General features: G+C 43.4%; 1 protein-coding gene across 6 annotated transcripts in view; it reads right to left on the reverse strand.

The window, feature by feature from the left end:
* Positions 1-3,516: 3,516 nt before the first annotated feature.
* Positions 3,517-24,115, reverse strand: part of LOC105093180 (contactin-4) — an 813,469-nt gene continuing 792,870 nt past the window's right edge. For all 6 annotated transcript variants that reach the window (XM_031470760.2, XM_031470759.2, XM_064496304.1 and 3 more), the window contains 9 exons: positions 23,049-23,207; positions 20,629-20,778; positions 18,714-18,784; positions 17,427-17,661; positions 15,942-16,054; positions 15,193-15,379; positions 14,650-14,762; positions 7,406-7,574; positions 3,517-5,364 (listed from right to left, as the gene is read on the reverse strand). In XM_031470760.2, the coding sequence (XP_031326620.2) occupies positions 5,264-5,364; positions 7,406-7,574; positions 14,650-14,762; positions 15,193-15,379; positions 15,942-16,054; positions 17,427-17,661; positions 18,714-18,784; positions 20,629-20,778; positions 23,049-23,207 (1,298 nt within the window). In that variant the 3' untranslated portion in view covers positions 3,517-5,263. The remainder of the gene's footprint in view (positions 5,365-7,405; positions 7,575-14,649; positions 14,763-15,192; positions 15,380-15,941; positions 16,055-17,426; positions 17,662-18,713; positions 18,785-20,628; positions 20,779-23,048; positions 23,208-24,115) is intronic.

Consider the following 24,115-nt stretch of genomic DNA (forward strand, 5'->3'; position numbering starts at 1 on the left):
TCTTACCCTCTCTTGTCTTTTCTCTGAGGAAATCTTTATTTCCAGGTGTTGAAAAGCACTGAGTTAAGAGTCCTAAACTCTAGTCCTGAAAATTTCTAATTGTCTGTGTCACCTTAGGTGTGTGATGTCAGTTCTTTTCCTCCATTGCGTAAGTGAAAAAGGGATGAAATCTGCACCTCTTGCTTCTTAGTGTGAAGAGCGCTTTGGAAACTATAAAAACAAATTCAACTTACTCTGAGTTAAAACCCTAAGACATCCACACTTCCTGCTGTGGTCTGTGTTATTCCTAACAAGTGGTAGGACTGGGTAGTGAAGGCCCACTTTACAGAGAATGAGACTATCCCTCTTAAATGACTTCCACCTTGCAGTTTCCAGACACTCAGATCTATCTTATGGTTGACCTTTTTTTTTTTTTTTTTTTTTTTAAACTGTTGCTTTTCAGTGTGTCTATATTATTGGAGTGCGACTAATCTACCATGAACCATACTGTTGGGGATAAAGGACAGAGGCTAATTTTGTTTAAATTGTGAGTGCTGTTGAGCGTTGTAGTTTACACTTGAGTTGTGGAATTGGAATATTTAATCTGCACGGCCCATTTAGCACAAGGGGAAAGGGGCCTCCTTTCAGAACAGACAGTGTGACTGGCGGACAGTAATCCCCCACTGGCAGGAGGGACAAGGACTGGGGAAGTCACTCCAAAGGGTGCCAGAGATTCTTCTCCAGCTTTGTTAGGGTCAGAGACCGGGGAATACGGGTCTGGTTCTTGGGAAGTGCAGTTAAGGATCACGGCCAAACTGTAACCCTGAGATACTTTCTGTCTTTGGGGAGGCAGGGGAAAGACATAAACGCCAGTGATTTAAATACCAGGTAATGGATTGATAGACACGAGTGAGTCCTCGTGACGTTCCCTGGAGTCAGAGAAATGAGATCAATTCCAGATGGGGAAACTGAGGGAGGCTTTGTGGAATACCGGGCATTGGACTGAGGGCCGTTACTGCCTAACGTCTTTTATTAATAATATTAAATGTTTTTACTTTATTAATTGTATTATTAAATTATCAAATGTTAATATGTATATTAAGAAAGGAAAGCATTTAAGGCAAAGGTGATAATGGATGTGTCAGTTGAGTTCATAACTCATTTTGGTTATGGGACCACCCACATTCTATGTCCAATATTTTGTGACTGTCTGCAGTCACTGGAGAAAAACAGCAGTGGCTGATTTATGAAACAATTTGCTAGTGTTTGGAGAGCTATGCATTTGGAACTTTCCAAACTTGATCCTGATAAGTGGCAATTGTCTGAATGTCTTCTAGGTGATCAGATTCCAGAATCCATATTCTTAGCCACCGTTACCAGGCTTCCTGTATAAGGCCCCAGTGTCTGTCATTTTGTCATAGAATAACTTTGGGGTTGTCCAGAGAGTGACTCTCAAGTCTTGATTTTAAAAGCCTTGCTCCTCAATTCCCTCTAGTTGGCCAGAGAATTCTTTTAATTGTCATGAAGGAAAATACAGCCAATTCTTGATTATCTGTGTTAATGGAGGTGAACAGTAGCATTGATAATCCAAAAGAGTGTGCAAAAAAAAAATCACCTGGTGGTTGATCACATCTCATTAAATTGCTTTTTAAATTGCATGACATTTTAGTAGCTAATTATGTACTATTTATGTACTTTTTCTAATTCAACCTTCTTGGAACATATTTGCAGTAAGGGAGGGTGGTGGGAGAGACTGGGAAAAGGTGAGTCAGGACTGAACGTTGCTTCCCAGATGTAAATAACCACACATGTGAGGTAGGAATAACTCAATCATTCTAACTTAAGATAAAAGCTTATAGCAGCTCCTGCCTCGCAGGCTGGAGGAATTCCAAGCTCACCTGAAGATGAAATGTCTCGTCCACGTCTTCTGCCCCCGTGGAAAGATGCTGTTTTGTACGCAGGGTTTGTGGACTCTGTAAAAACTCAGGGATGCTGAGAGAATCCGGTATCTGGCAAAATAGAATCTCCTTTTATACAGTTAAATCACAGGTGGGCTACACACACAAAAGGAAGGTAAGAGTAAATGCTTGAAATGGTTAAATAAGCAAAGCAAATAGGCCTTTTCCTAGTGATTCTCCTTCAGTCACTGTGCAAAAATCCCTCTGAGCCGGGTAACTGGGATTAGGGACGGGGGCATCTCCCCTGGGTGTTAAGCACAGAAAGGGTGTTGCCTGGACCTTCACAGTATTTATTATCCCATCTTCTGGAAACATCATCTCAATTTTTCCTTTATTAAACGATCCCTCCCCTCGGAGTGCAGGCTTGGTGTGATCAGGGTCCCCTAACCTGTGTCATTCCTTCACATTTGCTCAGGTTAGCCAGAGTTGTTTCAGTTGCTTGCAGCCAGAGAGCCTAACCTGCAACAACCATGGAAACTAATAGATCAGACACGTTTGGGTGAAGGTGCCAACGGGCACTTGTAAAAATTACCTTGAGCTCAGTCAGACTCAGCTGTCCAGGGCTTCATTTATCAGATGATGAAGCTGGGAGAGTAAAGGACTTTTTCAAGGCATAAAGTCAGAAGCAAGGCCTCCTGAATACTTTCCACCATCTTGCAAAAATAGTGACATGGTCTTCCCTGGTTGGTTCCCTGGGGCACACAGGCAGGCAACTGATGCAAAATGCTACTGCAAAGACCCCTTCGATCAATTAATCAATGATTATTTATTGCAAGGCACTGTGCTAGGCACTATGGAGAGTACATGGAAGATAAGACCAAAGTCCCTGCCCTCAAGGAGCTTACAATCTAGTTGGGAAGACAAGGCATACATACAAGGAAATTTGAGTAACAATACAGGAGTTAAGTTAAAATGCAAGATAACAGTACAAGAGAGTTCCAAAAGTAGTACCTGATTGATTACTAGATGAGGGGCATCAACAGGGCCTGCAGCTAATTTGGAGGCAGGATGTCACCAAGGGCTGGAGTGTGGGAGGTTTCCACAGACAAGCTGGGGCTGGAGCTACCCTAGGTCAGTCGGGATTCGGGCGATAAAGAAGAGTGAGGGGTATTTCAAGAAGAGGCAGCCACATGCCCAAAAGGCACAGAGGTGAGACCAAAAGCAAGCAGTGTTTAGGGGCCAGTGAGGGCTCCATGTGGCTGGGTAGAAAGTTAAGTTGTTATTAGATTAAATCCAATCAGGTTTGGATTTTATCCTTTTAGCTACAGGGTTGGGGATACCTTAAAACAACAGGTATCTTTAGATTAAATCCAGAAAACATTTAACTAATCTAGAGGAAATACTCAAGTCTGATCTTCAGGATCTTTATTTGTGGATTTTTGTCCCTCTCTACTTCCAAAGAGGGTTTGCAGTGGTATCTTCGGGGTTGTCAGTTCCAAAGGAATACCTCTGGGTCATCTAGCTTTGGATCACAGCGAGAGAGTTTTGAGTCCCTCTGTGATCTTAAATTACAACTAGCACAAGGGTGAGCTGACAAATTCCCTGAAGGCAGGCAGGAAGAATGCTCCCAAAAGACAAGTATCTTTACAAATGACAGAATATTTATTAACAATACCTTTAAAAAAAGATTACATATGCTAGATCACTGGTAAATATCATTTACACTGGGGTTGGGAACTAACTGGGGTATCATCTTTTTTTCATTCATTTTATTATTTTGTTGATTTTTTTTTTGCATGTGATTTTAAATCTTGTTTTCTTTTAACATAGAAGTAATCATATCAAAATGAGAAAGGAACACAGCTTGAAATACTGACAGTATATTTTTTTTTCCCAGTTACCACCCTAGTTTTTACACAAGTGGAATCCTGATCATGACTTGATTGGATAAATAGAGCTAGAAGGTTGAAAAGTTAACTTACGGTATTTGTAAGCAAAAATGACAAATTCCAGGCAAATTGGAGCTCTTTGAGAAAGAAGAAAAGGTGGCAGCGTGTTTACTCGTGAAAATTTTTCTAGAAAATTTCATGGCCTTTGATATGCACGGTGCCACTAGTGTCAGCTTACAAAACCTCCCCCATTATACCAAAGGGTTCTTTTCATAAGAACACGGATATTGTCACTTTCCAATGCGTGATTTTAAGACGTAGAAGAGAAAACTTATAAAGCAACGAGGCTACCTATTGTAAAATGAGAGAGTTGTCAAGATACCATACAATTGTACTAAAGATCTTTTACAGAGTCATGAAAAAAATTCTTTCTGGCAACAATTTGCTGAAATAGGAGAAATCTGTCAGACTCCACACATAATTTTGCTTCAAAAGCAGGGCTCTATTATTAAAGAGATACACATATATAAGAAATTTTGTAAAGAAGTTAACGAATCCATCAACAGAGAATTCTCTTTTTTTGTAAAATGTACATTCAAAACAGATACATTTAAAGATAGTAAAATGATCTTTTATCCTTTGAAAGACTTGGCTGACTATAGTAACTCGTGGTCTATGTTACTACAGGATACGTAACTTCAAATGTAATGGCTAAGATAATGCTACTACAAAGACGATGCTAGCTAACTTAGCTGAGGGAAAAGAAAGTCTTACCGTACAATGCTAAATTCAGGGGTGGGAGTATTGCACAAGGTACCTCTGGGGCAGTTAGTTTAGGTGTTGAGATTGCAGCCATTCCTAAAACCATCTCAAGTTGTACTGAACAACAAAATTCACAACAGGGCGGGAAAACATATGGTACGTGTCAAAACGACGTGATTCCGTGCACCAGCCATTCCAAAGACTCATTCACAGACGGCAGCCTTGAGTTACAGACCAAGTCTTCAGCTGTCCTGCCACGAGACCCTTGTAGAACTGTACAAGTAATTTGCAATTTATTTACCAACATGAGTTTCAGACTGTGTCTTTAAAGGAAATATTTCCAAATAATAATCATATGATCGTGTTGCCCAGAGCATTTTACAGCAGAGGAAAAAAAAATTAATATCTACATTTCATGTTAACTTTAAAAAATTCTATAAAACACTAAATATATAATAAAAAATATGCATATAGGGACATATGTAAACTGCTTTGGTAACATCATATTACAGATGTCTTCAGTGCACTGCAGAGTTTCCAAAGAAACTTCAGACAAAGCTAGGTTTGCTTTGAGGAAGTACTGTATAATGCCATTCCTAAAGAAGCAAAAAACATTTTTTTTTTCCAGTAATAAGATGTACTTGAACAACAATATTACTTAGTACTGGGTGTCTTCAAAACAACTAGCTAAATGTTGCTTATATTATAAAGAGCGAGTCCTTTACATAACATTTGTCATAAACTGGACCTGGCTGTGAGAGAAATCATGATGGTACTGATGGCCGACAGCGTGCAGGCGTTGGAAGTGGACGGCCCCGCCCCTCGTGCATAGGCATCTGGAAAGAGAGAAGGCGTTCACTCAGCACCCACGCAGCCCACCGCAAAGGGGCGCGAGGCCCCAGGGCTTCTGTCGCACCGCTTAACAGATAAGGAAGCTGGGGCCCAGAGAAGGGAGATAAGTCTAAGATTACCCTGTTAGTAAACAGCCGAACTGGGATTCGAACCCATGTCTGCCTAAATATACCTCTTTTTTTTTTCCAACAAAACAATCTCAATCTTTTTCAAACTTCTTATACGTCTTGTATTTTTCACTGTAAGAGGTTACCAACTGTCGTTTGAAGTTTCTTCCCGATTGTAAGATCTCTCACCAACAAACTAGCAAATCTCTCGAGAAAGAGATGGTTTTGCTCTCAGTAACATCCCTATTGGCTAATAATTAGACCAATACAATTGCTTAAAATATGTTTTTCTAATGAATTAAACCAAGAATCACCAGTCAGTCTAAAAAAAAAAAAAACAATCCTTGCAAATGATAAGCAAGTATGAAGTCAGATTTTTTAAAAGTGAGATAAATTAACCCCCAAAACAAACTCCAATCTTGTGTTTTTCGTGGCCTGGAGATTACTTCCACATCTCACTATAAATCTGATTTCTTTCAACAGACGGGGACAGATTCCTCCAATGAGGTATAGGAACCAATTCTCCCCAGTGTTTTAAAAGACAAAAATGCCTATAGTGTGTGTATGCAAAAAAAGGTGCATTAAATACAAACATCACCTGGACACTGGCAAACCGCTCCGGAAATCAGAGCAGGTCTTGGTGCAGCCTTGGTTTCCCACCTGAAGTCGTTTCTATTCATTAACATTAACACGTGCTTATTCAGAAGAAGGGTGAAATGACCCAGGAACATTTTCTGTTCTCACTTGAGGCATCCACATTTTATAGATGCAATTAAAAGTGCTTAGGGGGATGCTCTGCTATGACTTGGTATCAGCAAGACATACTAGACCTTTGACTCATCTGAAGTGTCATGTGATGGACTCTTAGCAGGGGCTGAAGCTCTGTGGTGAGGATTTTGACCACAATTTAAAATACTGTACCCCTACTGACAGCTTGAAAATTTCTATCTCTGTCCTTCAGCGAACCCCTTATCTCCAGATTGTTCAAAACAAAGGCCAATGAAAATCTACACTTAGAAATCTAACTCCAATCTTTTCAAAATTATTATTGTGGTAAAATACACATAATATAAAAGTGACCATTTTAACCATTTTAAAGTGTACAGTTCAGTGGCATTAAGTACACTCCCACGTTGTGTAACCAGCACCACTATCTAGTTCCAGAATTTTTCATCACCCCGGAAGGAAACCTTGGACTCCTGAAGCCAGTTTATACCACCGGCCATCACTATCAGCCACTACCTTGTCTCTCTGGATGTGCCTATTCTGGTTTTTTAAAAATTTCAAATACATGAAGTCATACAGCAACAACAAAAATAGTATGCTGCTGAGATGTTTATAAACATAGTATTTGAAAAACAGAGTTGAATGTTTCTACCTCAAAAAAGAAGACCCTCACGCACGATTCAACAGTCTTTGTTAACAAAGATGATCTTAACTATATGTAGACATGTGCATTTATGTGTATGTTACATGGACACATTCAAAATAGTGTCGAGTCCAAAATATTTTCAGCCAAAGACATTAAATTACATGGCGTCACAAGAACAGGCTTCTACAGCATTTGAAAGAACTATTTGCTTGTTCCGCCTGAGTCATGCTTTTAACGTCTGAAGCTATAATTTGGGGGTTATTATAGATGCAAACCACATCGGTCCCCATGGAAAAACCTGGGTGATGGATCTGGGGCTGCTCTAATCTGGTGTTTGAGTGATTGACAATTGATTAAATCAGTCCAAGCGAATCAAACTGTCTTTTGCATGAAACTACCTGTGATGGGCAAACATCAGGGTCTGAGGAAGGAAGTGGTTTTGTCCATTTTTATTTGCGGGCTTAATGTTGTCCAATCCCTGACTCACTGGCAGGCTTAGGAGGTGAGGCAGACATGGAGAAGGGAGGGAGAAAAAGACATTCTTACTTGATATCTTTGGAATTCGAATTTGTTCGCTGCTGCTGCCATCTCCTCCATCACTGAATGGCTTAATTTCTATGATGTAATCTTCATCAAAAGGCAAAGAAAGCTCCACCGATGTTTGATTTGTTTCAATGACAGATGTGCTGCTCTGTCTGTTCCACCTGTACAAGACCTGCCAATACAGAACGCACAGGTGTCACCTGCTGTCCTCACAGAGGCCCCAGAGCTGGAGCATCCATTTGCTTTCACCTCCGGGCACCAGTGAAAGGCAGGGACGCGAGGATGTCAGGCTGCCCATGTGCGTCTGGAAGACTCATTTATAGTGAGAGACATGTCTGCAGGTACCATTTATTTCATCATGAAGAAAGAGTTTAAAGGCTCCGGCAGCCTCTCAGTCTAAACGTGCTGAGCGGCCTCACATGACCTGGGGAAGCTCAGTTAACACACCTGGAAAAGGTGGATGTAGAGAGCTCAGTTACACACGAGGGTCTTTGGCATCAGAAGAGACTTGGCTGCTGTGTGACCGTGGTCCACTTACTTTACCTCTCTGAGCCTTATTTCCCTCTTCTATAAAATGGGGACGATAATACCCACCTTTCTGGGATGTTTTCAAGGTTGCACAGAATGGGATATAATGAAGGGTCTGGCGGAAGAAATAGTATCTATGGAGGCTTAAAGTGAACAAGAGATAAAAACACACTTGGCAAAGGTTAGAAGCGCAAGGCAGACGGGATAAGTTATCACCATCCTGAATCCTTGGGAGAGAGGGCGCTTCAGCACAGGGGGAGGGTCTGTGAAGGGCAAGGGCAGCAGCCCCCTTTCCTCCTCACACTGGGAGCTGTTTTTGAGCAACAGAGAAGAGAGGGGAGGTTCTGTGCATTCGCCGTCACTCTAGAAGTGTTTGTAGCTTCAGCAGGGCCACTCCTCTGGGCCTCCGCTGGGTCTGAGTCTGGGGTGATAGTTCATTTGATGAGATGGCCAACCAGCTTGGCTGAAAACACACTCATCGCCCGGCACCGCCCACTCAGCTCATCGCCCTCTCCGATCAGGACCACTGTCAAGGTCTGGCCAGGTAAGTGCATCTATTTGTCTGGATATAACAACTGTGATGAGACCTACTCCACAAACACTTCCTGACGTTTACTATGATCTGGGCACTTTATTGACAGAACCATGCGTAATCGTCACAACAATCTGACAAGACAGGCATTATTATTCCTTTCCACAGATGAGGAAACTGAGGCCCAGAGCTGGCGGGTGGCCAGATGAACGTTCCTCAACGCGCCCTTAACTGACCAGAACTCGTTCGTTTCTCTCGACAATAAAAAAGATCCAGCTGGGTGAGATCAGTCATTCTGGCTCCTGACGGAATGTTAGAAGCACTTGGGGAGCTTGTAAGAATACTGATGCTCTAGCCCATCGGTTCTCAACAGGGGTGGGAGTGGGGAGAAGCAGTTCTGCCCTCAGGGGGCACTTGGCAATGCCTGCAGACATTTCTGGTGCTACTGGTGTTGGGAGTGGGTGGAGTGGCCCGAGTCACTGTGAAACATCCTGTCACACAGAGGACGGTCCCCACAATAGAGAAATACCCGGCTCCACGTGGCTACAGCGAGGAGCTGGAACATGGTGCCCTAGCCCAGCGCCAGCCCTCCTGGGACTCTGTAGGGTCCCGGCTTTGGTGCTTTTTAAAGAAAAGATCTTCAGGGGATGCTAATGTGGGCTGGGACTCATGAATTAGATCAAGGCTCTCAAACTTAAGCATGCATCAGGATGGCCTGGGGGGTGCTGATTAAAACTCAGATCGCTGGGCCCCACCCCAGGGTTTCTGAATTCATAGGTTTGAGGTAGGACTTGAAAAGTCTGCATTTCTAACAAGTTCCCAGGTAATATCCTTGCCTCTGGCCCAGGGACCACACTTTGAGAACCAGAAGACTGGCTCATCTTTCCCTGAGACCCACTTTAAATTCTGATTTGCTGAGGTTAGAGACATAGGGTCACTCTACTACTGCAAGAAAAACCAAACACAAGTGAAATTCATAAAATCCCCTTAAACTGGTTTAGATCGCATTTATTCCCTGGCATTTCATCACCTTTCTTTATATCTCTCAAATACAAGGTGGAAAACACAATTTCCTTAAGGTGGAAAGATTCCTAAGCATCCCCCTGCCTTCTCGGGAGCGTCCGTGGTATCAGCCTCAGCACCCGCTCAGTAATGACCAGGTGCCAGTAAATCCTGCGGCACCTTCAGGTCTGCCAAAGCATCTCATCCCGGCCCTTCAGGAACTGAGCTGGCTGATGGGATGCAAGGACACATCTGGCTTTGAGGAAGAAATTGCTTCTTTGATTTACCTCTGGGCCTTGCCAGAACGCAGGGAGTTCAACTAGTTTCAAATAAAAATCCAAAAGGAACACTTCTGGGGGAAAAAAAAAGCCCTTTTTATCAGCACTGCTTATCAGCCTTGTAATGCTGGGGAGTGCTGTGGCCTCTAAATCCAGGCCTGTAAAACCTTTATTTGCATCAAACACTGGGTTCAGCTGACTGACTTGAAGGATATGCTTGCATTTCAGATAATCTAGGGTGGAAGACAAGGAGAAAGAGTGAATTTGTGGGAATAATGGTAATAGAAGCAAACATTACTGACTGCTTACTACGTGTTCGAACACTGTATATTCTACGTGCTAATGCAGATTACCTCTCCAGGTAGTCACTGCCATTATTCTGATTTTAAAGATGAGGAATCTGAGACCTGAAGGTGTTAAGCAATGTGCTCAGGGTCTCATGGTCAGTAAGTGGGGACCCAGCATTCAAATACAGACAGTCTAGGTTCATAACCTATTTTCTTAACTAAGTCTAGCTTGGCCACCATCTGTGTGACTGTGGGCTAATTGCTTTCCCTCTCTGGTCTCTGTCTTCATAAAAGCAAAACAAGGGGGTTAGACAATAGAAAGCTGGTGGCCCATGGGTCACATTTGGCCTATATATTTTAACTATTGGATACTTACTTTTTAAAAAAATTTGATGTCAACATTTAAAAGCCAAGAAACTGCACATGATAAAATTTTGGGCTCTACTAAAAACTGGAACATATGATCACACTGGTCTACATGCCTGTCTGGCAACAACTGGGTGAAGCTGAGAAGCTACTGCTTATTCTGGATAATCACAAACTCTGCAGCTGATCACAGTCTCCAACACTTCCTATTGTGTCACACTGGCATGTGCCTACCTCAGGACCTTTGCACATCCTGCGCTCTATTCCTGGAACATTCTTTCCCAGAGAGCTGCCTATCTCACGCCCTCCTTTTTTCATGGCCCACCTGAAATGTCACCTCTTGATAGAGGCTTTACCGGGGCTTTACTTAAAATAACCTCTTCTATCTAGTCCATGGCACTGTCTGTTCCCCCTCACTCTGAGTTATTTCTCTTGGTAGTACTTCATTACCACTTGATATTGCTGGCAGGCAGAAGAGCTGAGTGGCTAAAAGGTGGGACTCTGGATCCACACTGCCTGTATTCAGATCCTAGGTCTTCAATACACTAACTGTGTTAATAACACTCTGTCCTATACTTGAATGTTGCCAAGAGAGAAGATCGAAAATGTTCTCTCCACAAATAAGAAATGGTAATTATGTGATGGGATACAGGTGTTAGCAACTGCTATGGAGTGATCATTTTGCCATCTATAAATGCATCAAATCAACACATGTATACCTTAAACTTGCACAATGTTATATGTCAGTGGTATCTCAATAGATCTGTGAAAGAAAATACTAGCTATGTGAAGTAGGCAAGTCACTAAACTCCATGCCATGAGCTCTTTATCTATAAAACTGAGGCTAATAACTGCACCTACTTCATGGGTCATTATCAAGTTAAAATTAATTAGAACAGCGCTGGGCACATGTATTGACAGTATTTGTTGAAAGGACTGAGTCAACCCATTTATGTAACCTGCCTGGCTCTGGAGACAGTTTAGTTTGTGACACTGAAACCACATATTCTCTTTTTAGCACAAGGGTCCTAAAATAGCTTGATGCTTTGTGCTGAAAGAATATTCTAGGACTTAAAACTTTCTCAAGTCAACTTCTTTTTAAGACTGCTTACCCAAGCAGAAACCCCAAGCAGAAATCTAGACAATTTAGGTGAAAAAGCAAAAAACAGACACACGTGTAATTTTTACAAAACTATATATCCCTGAACATTTACATTGTATGTGTAGCATTTCAGTATCTATAACCAGTTACAGTCAGATTCCTTGGGATCTAAACGGGGATGTATAGGGAGTCTGGCTCCTCCAGTCCCAGCCCTAAAGAGAAGGGAAGGGATTGAACTGGAAATCAAGAAGAACTCAGAAAGGGCCCTTTCCTACCATCTGGTCTAACCCTGTTACTCCTCTCCTCTACTGTCAGCCCAGGTGGATCCTGCAGCATCTCACACATTTGGTACCCACCCATCAGGATGCTTCCTGAGGCATGGAATTCCCAATTTGGAAGTGCCACCGTATTTTTCATAGATACACTTTAGATATCTATAAGATACAATGAATCAACACGATACATCGTATTTTCGGGGAAAAAGCCTAAATCCATGGGTCTCCTTGTGTTATGATTTTTTTTCCCCTATGTGATCTGTCCTTTCTTTGATTTCTGGATAGGACTCTGTATCTGAGCTGTGGTATCATTTTTGTTTTGTTTCTGTTTTAAAAATTAAGCCTCTGTTCGGGCTCTTGTGATGAATATATTAAATACATACATTTTGGATTTTTTTACCCAGCCCCCCAAAAATAGCTTCTATTATCTGATCTGTTGCTCACATCCGGAAGTTTCTATGTTCTCCAGGTGTCCTTTGTTCCAATGTTTCATTCTAGTTCTACAGAAAGAAAGTTTCCCCAATCCTACGTGAAGCCCCAGTTCTTCCCTGGGCAGTGAATGCCCCCGTGTTGCTCTTGTTTTCTTTATTCCAACACACCTGCCCACTTCAGTGCTGCTCCACTGACTCTCCAGTCTGCAAAAGCATCTGTTGAATTAAAAAATATATATAGAAGGGCCTTCTTGGAAAGGTGCTACCCAGACAAGGTCACACGAGAGTTTCTGAGAGGAGCAGTAGGATGAAGACATAGCAACTAGACAAAACTCATTTCCCAATTTTTCTTCTAAAAATGCCTCTAATCTCTCAGACTTGGTTCACGGAAGCAAACTTCAGCTTGCTTATAGATCCCTGCCTCGTGAAAGCTGAGGGCACTCCAAGTCACTTTACTCGGCGGCCTTCAGTTTTCGCATCTGTGAAGTGAAGGGCTCCGGCTGGCTGAGCTCCGGGGTCTCCAGCTACCATTTTGCTTGGTTGCCTGAAATACTCCAGGGAGCTCCCGGCCTTTCAGTTTTATTTCAACACCAGCTTCAACATGAATTTAAAACCTAGTAAAAAGTTCACTCATGGAACTTGTGCCCCTACTCAGGAACTCCTAAAACTTTCTAAACTTTTAGTGTGTGTGTGTGTGTGTGTGTGTGTGTGTGTGTGTGTGTGTGTGTGTGTGTGTGTGTGTGTGTGTGTGTGTGTTTTCTCTGTTCTAATAGAACTAGAAGTGGGGAGAAAGACTCTCTCTCTTCTGGGTTTTTTTTTCCCCACTCTCTCCCTTGGTTTGGTTAAATTAATTCGGCCCAGATCGTATCTGCATCTCTTTCATGTGATGATCAAAGTCCTGGCAGTGTTAGCCTGGGTCAGACCCCGAAGTTGCAAGGGCTGTCTTCACTCCTTCTTCTGTCTTTGCTTCGTCTGAGTCTACTCTTTCCTCTTTCATCTTCCAGCCTACCCGACCCCCTGTGTCTCTTGTCCTGGCTGAGACTGATCAGATGAGCTCTTTCACACTATCTCACCGTAAGAGGCTAATGATTTAGGAGTTCAGGAAATGAAGGCTTCCTTCTAATATCACCATAGCGAATGCATCCTTGGCTGGAGAAAACTGTGGTGCCAATTCAGGTACCGTGCTCTGGAGACCCACAGCCCAGGGGTTCACAATAAGTCATTAGCAGATCAGTTACCCAGGAGGATGGGAAGTACTCTGAGAAAGCTGACAAATAGAGAGAGCTCTGGCCACCAGAAGAGGCTTCTAATCTCAGACCTGAAAGATGAGTGGCTGATAAAGGATGCGGACTTAACTCGTGGCAGGTCCCAGGGAGATGGAATAGAGGCGCAAAGGCTCTGAGGAAGATGAAGATACCAGAAGATTTCTCCTTTAGTAAAAGAGAAATGCAGCCCCAGAGAGGTTCAGTGATTTACCAAAAGTCACATAGCGATTAGAGGACCAGAATGTGGTTGTTTGAAGACCTTTCCAGAAAAGTTTGCTGTTAAAAAGTGACCCAGTGAAAGGTCTGAAGATTGGTTCTGAGGGAATGCTTCTCTGCTGGCAGAATACAAGCCACTGTGTCATGCGGATGAAGGAAAGCTAGTCCCAGGCAAGGAGGCTTTCTAATCACATCACCCAAGGCTCTCCCACCAACTATGTCAACTCGCGATGCCAGCTCCGGCTTTACTGTCCCACAGTCCCGGGTTCTGTGAAGAGTGCCTGACAGCACCGTCAGTACAACACTCTCACCATCTCTGGGCCAAAACGGCACAAAACAGGCAGACTGCTGCTTGTGAATTCACCCTGCCGACTAGTTTTGTTTGGCCTGCCCGGCACTGCTTCAAGTGTAGTTTAAAAGTAAAACAAAACAAGATGTTTATAATGCCTTTTCACTGTGGCATGAAGGCTGTTTTCTTTACTAGCTCTCTAAAGTATGGCTAAAGTTTACAGGATCAGGCAAATGAATTTCTTTAAAAAATCCATATATATAATATATCTCCCTAACAATAAGAACATGGACAAAAAGATTAATCATTAGTAATATTGTGAAATCACTACTACTCATTAAAAAAAAATACAATCAAGAAAAGAACAAAACAAAGCTGACAGTAGAAATGTTAAAAATGTGGTTCATCATGAGTTTCTGGAGACCCAACCACAGGGTATTTAAATATTTCCGAATGACTCCGCCTGAGCCCAAAGTTTAGGCGATTTTCTAAATTCTGTCCAGAGCTCGTGGACTATATATAAAATTCAGACCCGGCCACGGCGGGGCAGAGGCTGCCAAAGAGGCCGCGAGAGCGTCGTCAGGGAAAGCAAGAACATCGTTCCTAAGGCTCACGGGGACAGTCTGTCCCCACTGACAGCAGGATTAGGTGCCTTTGTCAAAAAGAAAGTACCCACTTTGTATCCTTTTACTTCCGACTCATTATCCAGGGCCTTCACTTGATCCCAATTCAGGATAATTTTGGAGTCCGATGAATTCCATATGATGTTTCCGGGGGGTTGACTTGGTGCTATAAAAAAATTAAGATATACGGAGTCACAGATTATTAAGTCTCAATGGATTCTGAGGAATATCTCCTTACTAGAATTCGAGAGTGGAGGCAATTTAACGGGCTATTGCACTAATATGTGTCTTCAAGGTCACTAAAATCTGCCGAGATACAGCACTGCAAATGGAAAAAGATTCAGCTGGTCGCCTAACATTTATAGCGCAAAGAAGTGGCCCTTCCCAGGGAGGAGAAAACATTTATCTTTCTGTCCTCCGGAGCAATGAATTTTGCATGGTATTCGGAAAGGTTCAGCTGAAGTGCTGAGGTAAATCTGCATCTCCAAAATGATACCAATTAGTATGCAAATGATCACTGGGAGGTGGGGATGGGGAACGAACTTGGAATATGTTTGATGAATCCCTAAAATATTTCCGAACAAGAATGTTCTTACGTGGCTTTCTGGTCGTCACGTTGACCGTCGCACTGGAGGGGCCCGTCCCAGCAGAATTATACGCCTTGACGGCTAAATGATACAGAGCGCTGCCTTTTAAGTTGGTGATTTTGGTCGATGTCTGATTTCCTATGGTTCGTATTTTTCTGGCATTTTCTTCCTTGTCATCATGTCTCCAGTATTTAACCTGAGAAAATCAAAAGGAAGACCATGGACAGCATATCTACTGGGGATATTTCCAATGTCATCCGGTGACTTTTTTTAAAGCAAGGTTCTTAAGACACAGTTAATTTTCTCTATAGCAAGTCCTAAGCCGAACTTTCAGACCAAGAGCTTTGTATACGCTGAGAAAGTCTCCACAGTAAAAAAGGCCCCCTTTGTGTTCTTAGCTTCACAGTGAGGTGGCAACTTGGTGTAACCATGGTCGCGTGTTTCTCTCTTTTTCCTCACCTTGTTTTGAGCCCAGGTGATCCTGGGTGTGTCAGAAGTCAGAGCTCATTTTGTCAACCATCTTATACATGCTTAGACCGGCGTTTTGACAGGTGTCTCTGGAGTGTACCACGGAGAGGGGGGATCTCACAGTGAAATGCTCGGTGCTTCCATTAATGCTCCACTGGTAATCACTGTTTTCTAAAACAAGTACCTCTAAAGGGGAGTCAAGGTTTTCTTCCCATCAGAGTGTGTCTGGAGAGTTCTCCCTGAGACGTGGGGACTCTTTCCCAGAACCAAGGCACCAGTCTCTTGCTTACCTCGTAGCCCTGTATCTGTCCTCTGTTCTTCTCCATGGGGGAGGCCCAGAAGACTTCAATGTCTGTTGCAGAAAGACTTCTGGCAAAGATGCTGGCTGGTGGTTTGGTAGGTTCTGCGGGTGAGCATGGAAGGAGTGATTACTCTATCTGCTGCATCGGAATAGGATTCTAGATACTGGCATGAGAAGACATAAAGACTCCATGATCATAGAATAGTCTTAATGAAACAGGAGGGAAGGGGGCAGGGCACAACCGTCAAAAGAATGAAAAAGCAATCGAGGAGAGGACACACACTGGTTAGAACCAACTCGGCCCAAGATGGTAGAAGATTTGACTTCCAGTAGACCTTGAGCCTCATTACACACTCGTTGTAATAGATTAGCTGCTAAATGACACACCTACAGGCACCATGACAGTTCCCAGGCTGACGCTAAAAGGCCCCAAAGTGAGCAAGGGCCCAATACCTGGAACTCCCTGCACCTTCCCCAAAATTGCTGGAATCCTCCTCCCACTTGTCAGCATGTGAAATTACCCCACCCATAAAAGCTAGCAACCCCACACCCTGGGGCCCCCTCTCTTGCCTTCTGAGACAGCCCCACTCTGTCGATGGAGTGTGTACCTCCCTGAATCAATCTACTTCCACTTTACTATGCAATGTGTATCTTCTAGGGCCGTTCTCACCTTCCTGGATGACCCCATGCTCTGTGGCTGCCCTCCCTTCTGAGACGTACTGCATTCTGTCTATGGAATACGTATCTCTCTAAATAAACTTGCTTTCGCTTCACAGTGGCTTGCTCTTGAATGCTTCCCGGCAGGAGAGACATGAACCTAATCTCTGCTAACACTTAGTGATCATGATATTCTGAGAGCCGGGTGAGCACAAAGGCAGGAGAAATGAGTGAGAACCCCTAAACGGCATGACAATGTGCACAATCACGTTGCTTTGTGACTTACCCGTCTCGTTAATAAAAGAGGAATTTATGAGTCCACTATAGGACTCATGAAAACATAGGTGGTGAGAGGAAATGCAAATTCTATTTTGGTATTCACTTAAAGGCATAAAACAAAATATAATTCTGTTGAACGTAATATATATAGAGTTTCAATATCTTGTAACCTAGAATGAAAAAGAATCTGAAAAGGAATCTATGGATGTACGTGTATGACTAAAGCATTATGCTGTGCACCAGAAATTGACACAACATTGTAAACTGATGATATTTCAATTAAAAAAAATATGTATACATGAAGATCTCACATGGTACCTGCGATTCTGGTCCTGAGCACTGGAATTAATCACGGATAATCATTTGTTTTTATAGACAGTGGAGTTGCTATCTTTCTAAGAGATTGGTGGTAGAGAATGAATCATATTTCTCACATGACACTTTTCTCAAATCAGGAAACGCCTTCAGTTTCTGAGGAGAGTGCTAAACTGACTGTACGTTCTGAAATCAACATCTCAGAATTGAAGAAACATCCTACCTTCTTCGGCAGAGTATACCACCGTGGTGGGGCTGAAAGGGCCTTCTCCTTTATTGTTGAAGACGCCCACTTTAACCTCAAAGGGAGAGAAGGGCCGCACACTCTCGTTTCGGAACACGTATCTGGAAGCGTCGGCTGAGGCCAGCACGGTCAGCATCCAGATCATCTTCCCGTAAGGCCGGAAGGCCACCACGTAACCAAAGCCTCTGCCGTTCTGTAATTCCTCAGGGACCGTCTGGGAAGGAAGGGAGGGGGCCTTCAGAAATCACAGTGGTCTGATTCAAATGCTAACACTGTTTTATTCCCCCCAACCCCCGCCTTGTCCACATCCTTCCCCACCTATCTTATGGTGGTTGAGTCTTCCATTTGGGACTTGCCATCAGTCCACCTTAGATATTCAGGGGGTATTGGAGCTGAGGTTAAAAAATCAAGGAATACCTGCAGTGGAGAGCCTGGCTTCCTGATGGGGGAGACCCAGCTCTGAACCTGTTGGAAATGACTGTGGAAGATACAGGGACCGTTGATCTGAAACCCAACATTGCCAGCATGTACCGTCTAATACTGATCTCTGTCCTGTGCCAAACATACACGTGTTGACACAGATCTCAAGAAAGAAGTCAGGGCCATCCTGGCTCTGGCGACATCTTCCCTCTCGGAGCGCAACGGCTGAGCTGGCAGGGCTGAGTGATTTCTCTCACTGCTGGGGTTTCAGTTAAATCAAAGATCTGAAAGTGTAGGGTTGTTGTCTAGGATCCTTTGAAAACATTAAGGACCCTTTCTAAAACTCTGACTTCTTCTCTCAAAATCAATTTTTAATACATTGGTGGCTAACACACCTCCAGGTTGCTTAAAAAAAAAAAAAACCTAATACAAGAAGGCTCCAGCAGCAAAGCCGATCCCAGGAAATCGTGCTGGTACATGGAATCTATTGTGGGCAGATGTTTTAGATCAATTGGCTTTGCAGCAATTCAGGAAGAAAAGAAAAACCGCTTTTCTCTGAACCAGCCTTCTTTTAATGTATATATTCTATATGTATATATTTTTTCTTGTGTGGTCTTCCCTTTCATGATTGTTTTTCCTGTGATGAACTGAATTAAAACTTAACAACTGATGGACAAGCACCATCTTTTCCCGCTAATCATTAATGCCATGAGAGGGAGTCATTGCATTCAAATGGATTTCAGCTGTTAAAAACCAGAGGAGGAAACTTCCCAGACATGTTTAACATTGAGGACAATAGTAAAACAGCCTAGACTAATGTTCCTTTTTGTTCCATGGTTCATTTACCTCCCAGGTTATAACCAGTTCAGATTTGCTGCCTCCACCACCACTGACGTTAGCTGGGGTGACTTCGGGGACTGTTTAGGGAGACAGAAAAAAAAAAAAAAAGTCATGTCAGATGGCAAAAGCCAATGAGTGCCAGGAAAGTGGTCTAGCTGAAGTGTCTCACTTTAAACAAATATTCTAATGCATACACCTTTGTCTTCTGAGATCAGAAATGGTATGGTCCAGGGATCCGAAGCATCAGCTCAAGGAATGAGATGGACCAAGGAAGTTGCTATGAGTTACCTGTTTCCCATTCAACAAGGTACACATGTTATCTGACATGATGGACATGTTCAGCTCCACCCCTGGAAGCTGAGGTTCAGTGGGATGCGGAAAGGAATGAGGTCCTGGTTCTAATGCTTGGGTAGGCGTTTATTAGCCAGATGGCTGTACACAAAGGAGCGACAACACACACTCTGCCCCCACAGAGCTTACAGTCTATTGCAAGGGAAACATGCAGAACGATGACAGAGCCACGTGGACAGTCAACAACAGCTGGTACAGACAATGGAGACGTGCGGTGGCGTTCGCAAGCAGCAGGCTGCTCAGAGCAGGGCTGGGCTAATGGCTTCTTGGAGGAAGGCGAGTTTTGAGCTGGGTGTTGAAGGAACTGGTGGACAGAGGTTGACCCCTGGCTCACTGTGCTTAAACTCTTTGATCCCCAGTTTTCTCTGTAAAAGAGGGGAAATTGCGCTAGCTTCCTCTCCGGGATTGCAGAGAGGAATCAATTATATGACGATTTTGGAGGGGGAAGAAAGCATGAGGATGAGCTATATGATCTCCATGGAAATGAAAGATTCCAGACAGAATCTAAAAATGTCTGGCTGGGGTGCAGATTTGGTCACTGGGTATGTCCCCTTGGAGAAAGCCAATGAGAGAGACCTGGATAGATTTCTGTCCAAGAATAGGGTCATAGTTCCCATTTGCTTAGGGACTTGGCTCTTCCTTCAACTACCAGTTGGCCTCATCGCAGCTGGGAACTCCACACAGGTGCATGCCTAGAGCTCCCATGCGACGTGCAAGAAGCCCAAGTTCCTGCCCTGTGGATGAATTTATGATCTTTTCTCCCAGTGCTCACTCAAGCTGTGCACACAGAAACTTACACTGAACTGCCAACGGGGCTGTCATGAATTAGCAGGACGTTTCCAGTCTCAGCTTTGGGAAGGGCTTATACCCTCAGAAAATCTCACTGAACATTTCTGAGGAACTTAGTCCTGGCCACTAATGGTTGCTGTGAGCTGATTTCATTTCAAGTGTGGGATGTGCATTAACAAAAATAATAATCCTGGTAGGAAAGTCTTGGTGACAAAGGAACCAATAAGGAAAGAGCTGGCATTTGAGGGAACTAAGCAGAGTGTCTCTTTCTGAACCAGGGAACCCATTGAAGAGTGAGGACTTAACTCTGGATTGAAACTCACTGCTGGGACTCACACACAGAGAGAACAAACTAGTGGTTCCCAGTGGGGAGAGGGGAGATGGGAGGGGCAATACGGGGGCAGGGGATTAAGAGGTGCGAACTATTCCGTATAAAACAAGCTACAAGGGTATCTTGCACAACACAGGGAATAGAGCCAATATTTAAAAATAACTATAAATGGAGCAGAACCTTGAAAACTTGTGAATCACTATATTGAACACCTGTAACTTACATAATATTGAACATCAACTATCCTTCAATAAAAAAATAAACAACAACAACAACAACAACAAAAGAAACTCACTGCTGGTTAAGCTGAGCACCTACTGGCCTGATTTCTGATCATTATGGTCATGCGAGGGGGAGGGTGTGCTGATACAGCTGAAAAGCAAGGAGAACTCAGAGCCTTCCCCTGAGGAACAGGATCTGCTGGAACAGACTATCCGGGGGGCTACTCACGGGCCTCTTCCGTCCGCCGCTTCTCCGAGGGCCGGCTGGGCTCCCCGATCCCAATCACATTGGCTGCAACTGTGCGGAATTCATATTCGACCCAAGGGTTCAAACCCACCACGGTCGCTGTGAACGTCTTCCCATCAATAAGTTCCGGGACTGAAAGACATCCAAAGGCGGGGATGTTTCACAGGGTCCCACGTTGGGAGGACAGGAACTTCTGTCTCTCAACAGCATCATTACTGTGTTTAGGGCACTGCTGCTGGTCTGAGGGTAGCTGAACAAACAGGGGCCACAGGGAGGTAATCCCACAATGCTCTATGCTGAACTAGTAAACTCAAATCAGACCCCAGCAGATGACATCACACAAGACTGCCTTCAAGGCCCAAAACTGCTTGTCTGTAATCATAATTGTTGTCACCTCACATGTTTTTCAACATTTACTGTCTCGTGCTGGGCACACTGTTTAATTCTTACAACTATCCTATGAGTAAGGTAAAATTATTCTCTTCATTTCTTTTTTTATTGAATGAAAGATTCTTTAGTGGGGAAGGCACAGCTCAGCGGTAGAGCGCATGCTTAGCATGTACAAAGTCCTGGGTTCAATCCCCGGGACCTCCATTTAAAAAAAAAAAAAACTTTCTAAAAGAAAGAAGTAGTATTTTAAAAAAGACTCTTTAAATTCTACCGGGCTTCACAACTTTCAAAACATTCACACACATGATTTCATATAATCCCATATCCCTTCATTTTTATTTTATTAAAAAAATTTTTACTCCATGATTTTATTTTATTTATTAGAAAGGTGGAATAGCAGAAGAGAAAAAGGCAGGACAAAAGACTAGAGTTTTCTTTCTTCAGATGTATGTAGAGGTGATTACATTATGAGTAGGATTTTATTACAATTTATTTCTCCTGATGAAGAGCTTCAATGAAAGCATCAGGTTTTTGTGGAATTTCTCTAACTCTCTTGAGGTCTAAAATGTGCCTTAGAAAGGTCAAGGGACTCACCCAAGGTCATACTGCATTTGCACTTTGACTGCACGGTCCACGCTCTATAACTTACTATCACAATGGAGTAAATAATAAGTCCACACTACTTCTATCAGTGAACTGCATTACTGTATCTAAGGAGAGAAGGTGTAAACATAAAAGGGATGAAGGACACAGAAAATGGAATCAGAGAGTCAGAGAGGCAGGATTTGACAATGTTCACCCAGCAGCCTGTGGGGAAGGGCTCCTTCACCTGAGGGCACAGCTCATTGCTTGAGGCCACAAGCCAGGAAGCTCTGGACTTTCCTCCAAGCTCGCTGAGGCTAATGACATCATCTATTCACAGTGCGGTTGAGAAAATTCAAGGAAAGCACTCAGGAGAGCAGATGGCATGTAACAAGGGCCAACACATCCTGGCTGTTTTCTTTTGTAAAAACTATCATGATCACTGTCATTATCATCATCATCTCCCTCTTCCTCCTTTGCTGCATTCTATTTATGCAGCATTTTTTTTTAAGTTTCACAATCATTTCTGCATTGGGTCATAAACAATTCTTACTATGTCCCTTTGACAAAAGAGAAAGATGAAGATGTACAGAAATCTGCTGATAAGCAGGGTCAGGACTGAAACCCATAACTCCTTAACATCCAGATCTTTCCTCTCTCTCCTTCCTAAAACACTCCTGTGACTGAGAAGAAAGTGATTCAGCTGGAAACACAGAAGCCCATTCCTGAAGTTAGACAAGCCTAGAGGAGTGCGTGACTTGCTTGCAATAACCACTTAATTTGCCCATTTTTTTTCCTCAGATGAAGCCTAAATAAAATAACAAAATGAGTCAATTTGGAGGTACTGACAGGAGCAGGGATGGTATGGCCAACCTGAGTATTTTTTAATGTAACAAAATCTCATGCCTCTTCACGTCCCAAAGTATCCATCTAAAAAAATGTGTAGCAAGTCAGGAGGCTCCACGCAGTCCTTAGATACTGGTTTCTTGAGAGCAGTGGATAAACTTTACGAGTGCCGTGATCATACAGTAATGGAACCCGCCGCTTCCTGAAGCCCTGCGCTGGTGATGCACGGGTGAATTTAGGTAATGCACAGACAGGTGATGCACTTTATTTTTATAACTAATGTATTTAAAAATGGGTGTTAAGGAAAAACATAGCCAACACAACAGACCTACTATCATTTCAGACATTGTTGCTTGGAACAAATTAAAAAACAAACACATGTGAATCAACAGAAAGAAAAATATTAAAAACTGGTAGTCCAGTTAGTTGGTTGAGGTCTAGGAAACACGGCCATAAAGTCTCATTTGAGGCTGTGTCTGAACAAGAACCCGGTTGCCCCTTGGTTTTGGCTGCAGTGTTTTGTGTGTTATGCTGAGCTTCAGAAACCCCTGTGAGATACCAGCGCCAGGCATCCAACAAGGTACCTGTATTGACTGCTTGCCAGCCCACAGAGAACGGAGTCCTGGCTTGAATGACATACATAGTGATGGGGCTGTGGTTGTCAGGTCCGGGTCTCCAGGAGAGCTGAGCTGTGGTGTCTGTAATTTCATCTATGGTCACGGCCTCGGGGGGACCTGGAGGACCTGAGAAAGAGCAAGACCTTCAGAGGTGGACCAGTGTGTTCAAATGTCCAAGCAAGTGACCACGCTGTTGAATGGGAGGGCGCTGACCTCTCCACCCGTGCATTCACCCACCCAGAGATTCATTCCTTGTCAGTTCCTTTCTGAATACCTATTAGGTGCCCCGCTTTGTTCTAGGCTCTGAAACTATAGAGATGAGTGAGACATGGCCCAGCTCCTTCCTTCCAGGGGCTCACAGTATAACAGGGAAAGCTCACAGGTACACAAAGAACTACAATAGTGTATTTGTTCTAGATGCCAAGAGAGAATATTGGGGTACCACCAGGGACGAAATTCATTCATCTACCCATCATATATTTACAAGTTTTTATCATGGGTTAGACCCTGTTATCTGGGGATACAGTGGTGACAAATGAAGACTGGAGTCTTCTGGGCACGGTCATTTCTACCCCTGGTGATCTGAGCAAAAATGACTTTAGAACTTTGGGGTCACCGTGCTGCACAGCACATTCCAGCTGCACTGTAACTACTGACTCCACCCCCCGCCCCTCATTCAATGCCAGCACACACTCGTGTGCAAGCGAACGGCTGTGAAAGCGACTTGTGGTCAAGAGTCCCAAGGCGATGGTTTCTTCAAAGCAATTGCCAAGTCAGGCTGGAGTCCTACGACCCACACTCGCAGTTTCTGTAAATCATACCTGTATTTTTCTACTCATCCTCTTGATGTGTATTGTTTCTGCCATTGTACTTAAACCATTGAAAACAGGAGGAAATCAGTTTTAAATGAAGGCTTGGAAATCAGAAAGAAACAGGGGGATGGAAAGTGGCTGGCAGGCAAACACAAAGCAAAGACCCAAAGCTGCCCCAGATTCCAACGTGAAGAGGCAGTTAAATGAATTTCTAACAGAGCA

The sequence above is a fragment of the Camelus dromedarius genome, chromosome 17 (assembly GCF_036321535.1).
Source record: "Camelus dromedarius isolate mCamDro1 chromosome 17, mCamDro1.pat, whole genome shotgun sequence".
NCBI lineage: Eukaryota > Metazoa > Chordata > Mammalia > Artiodactyla > Camelidae > Camelus > Camelus dromedarius.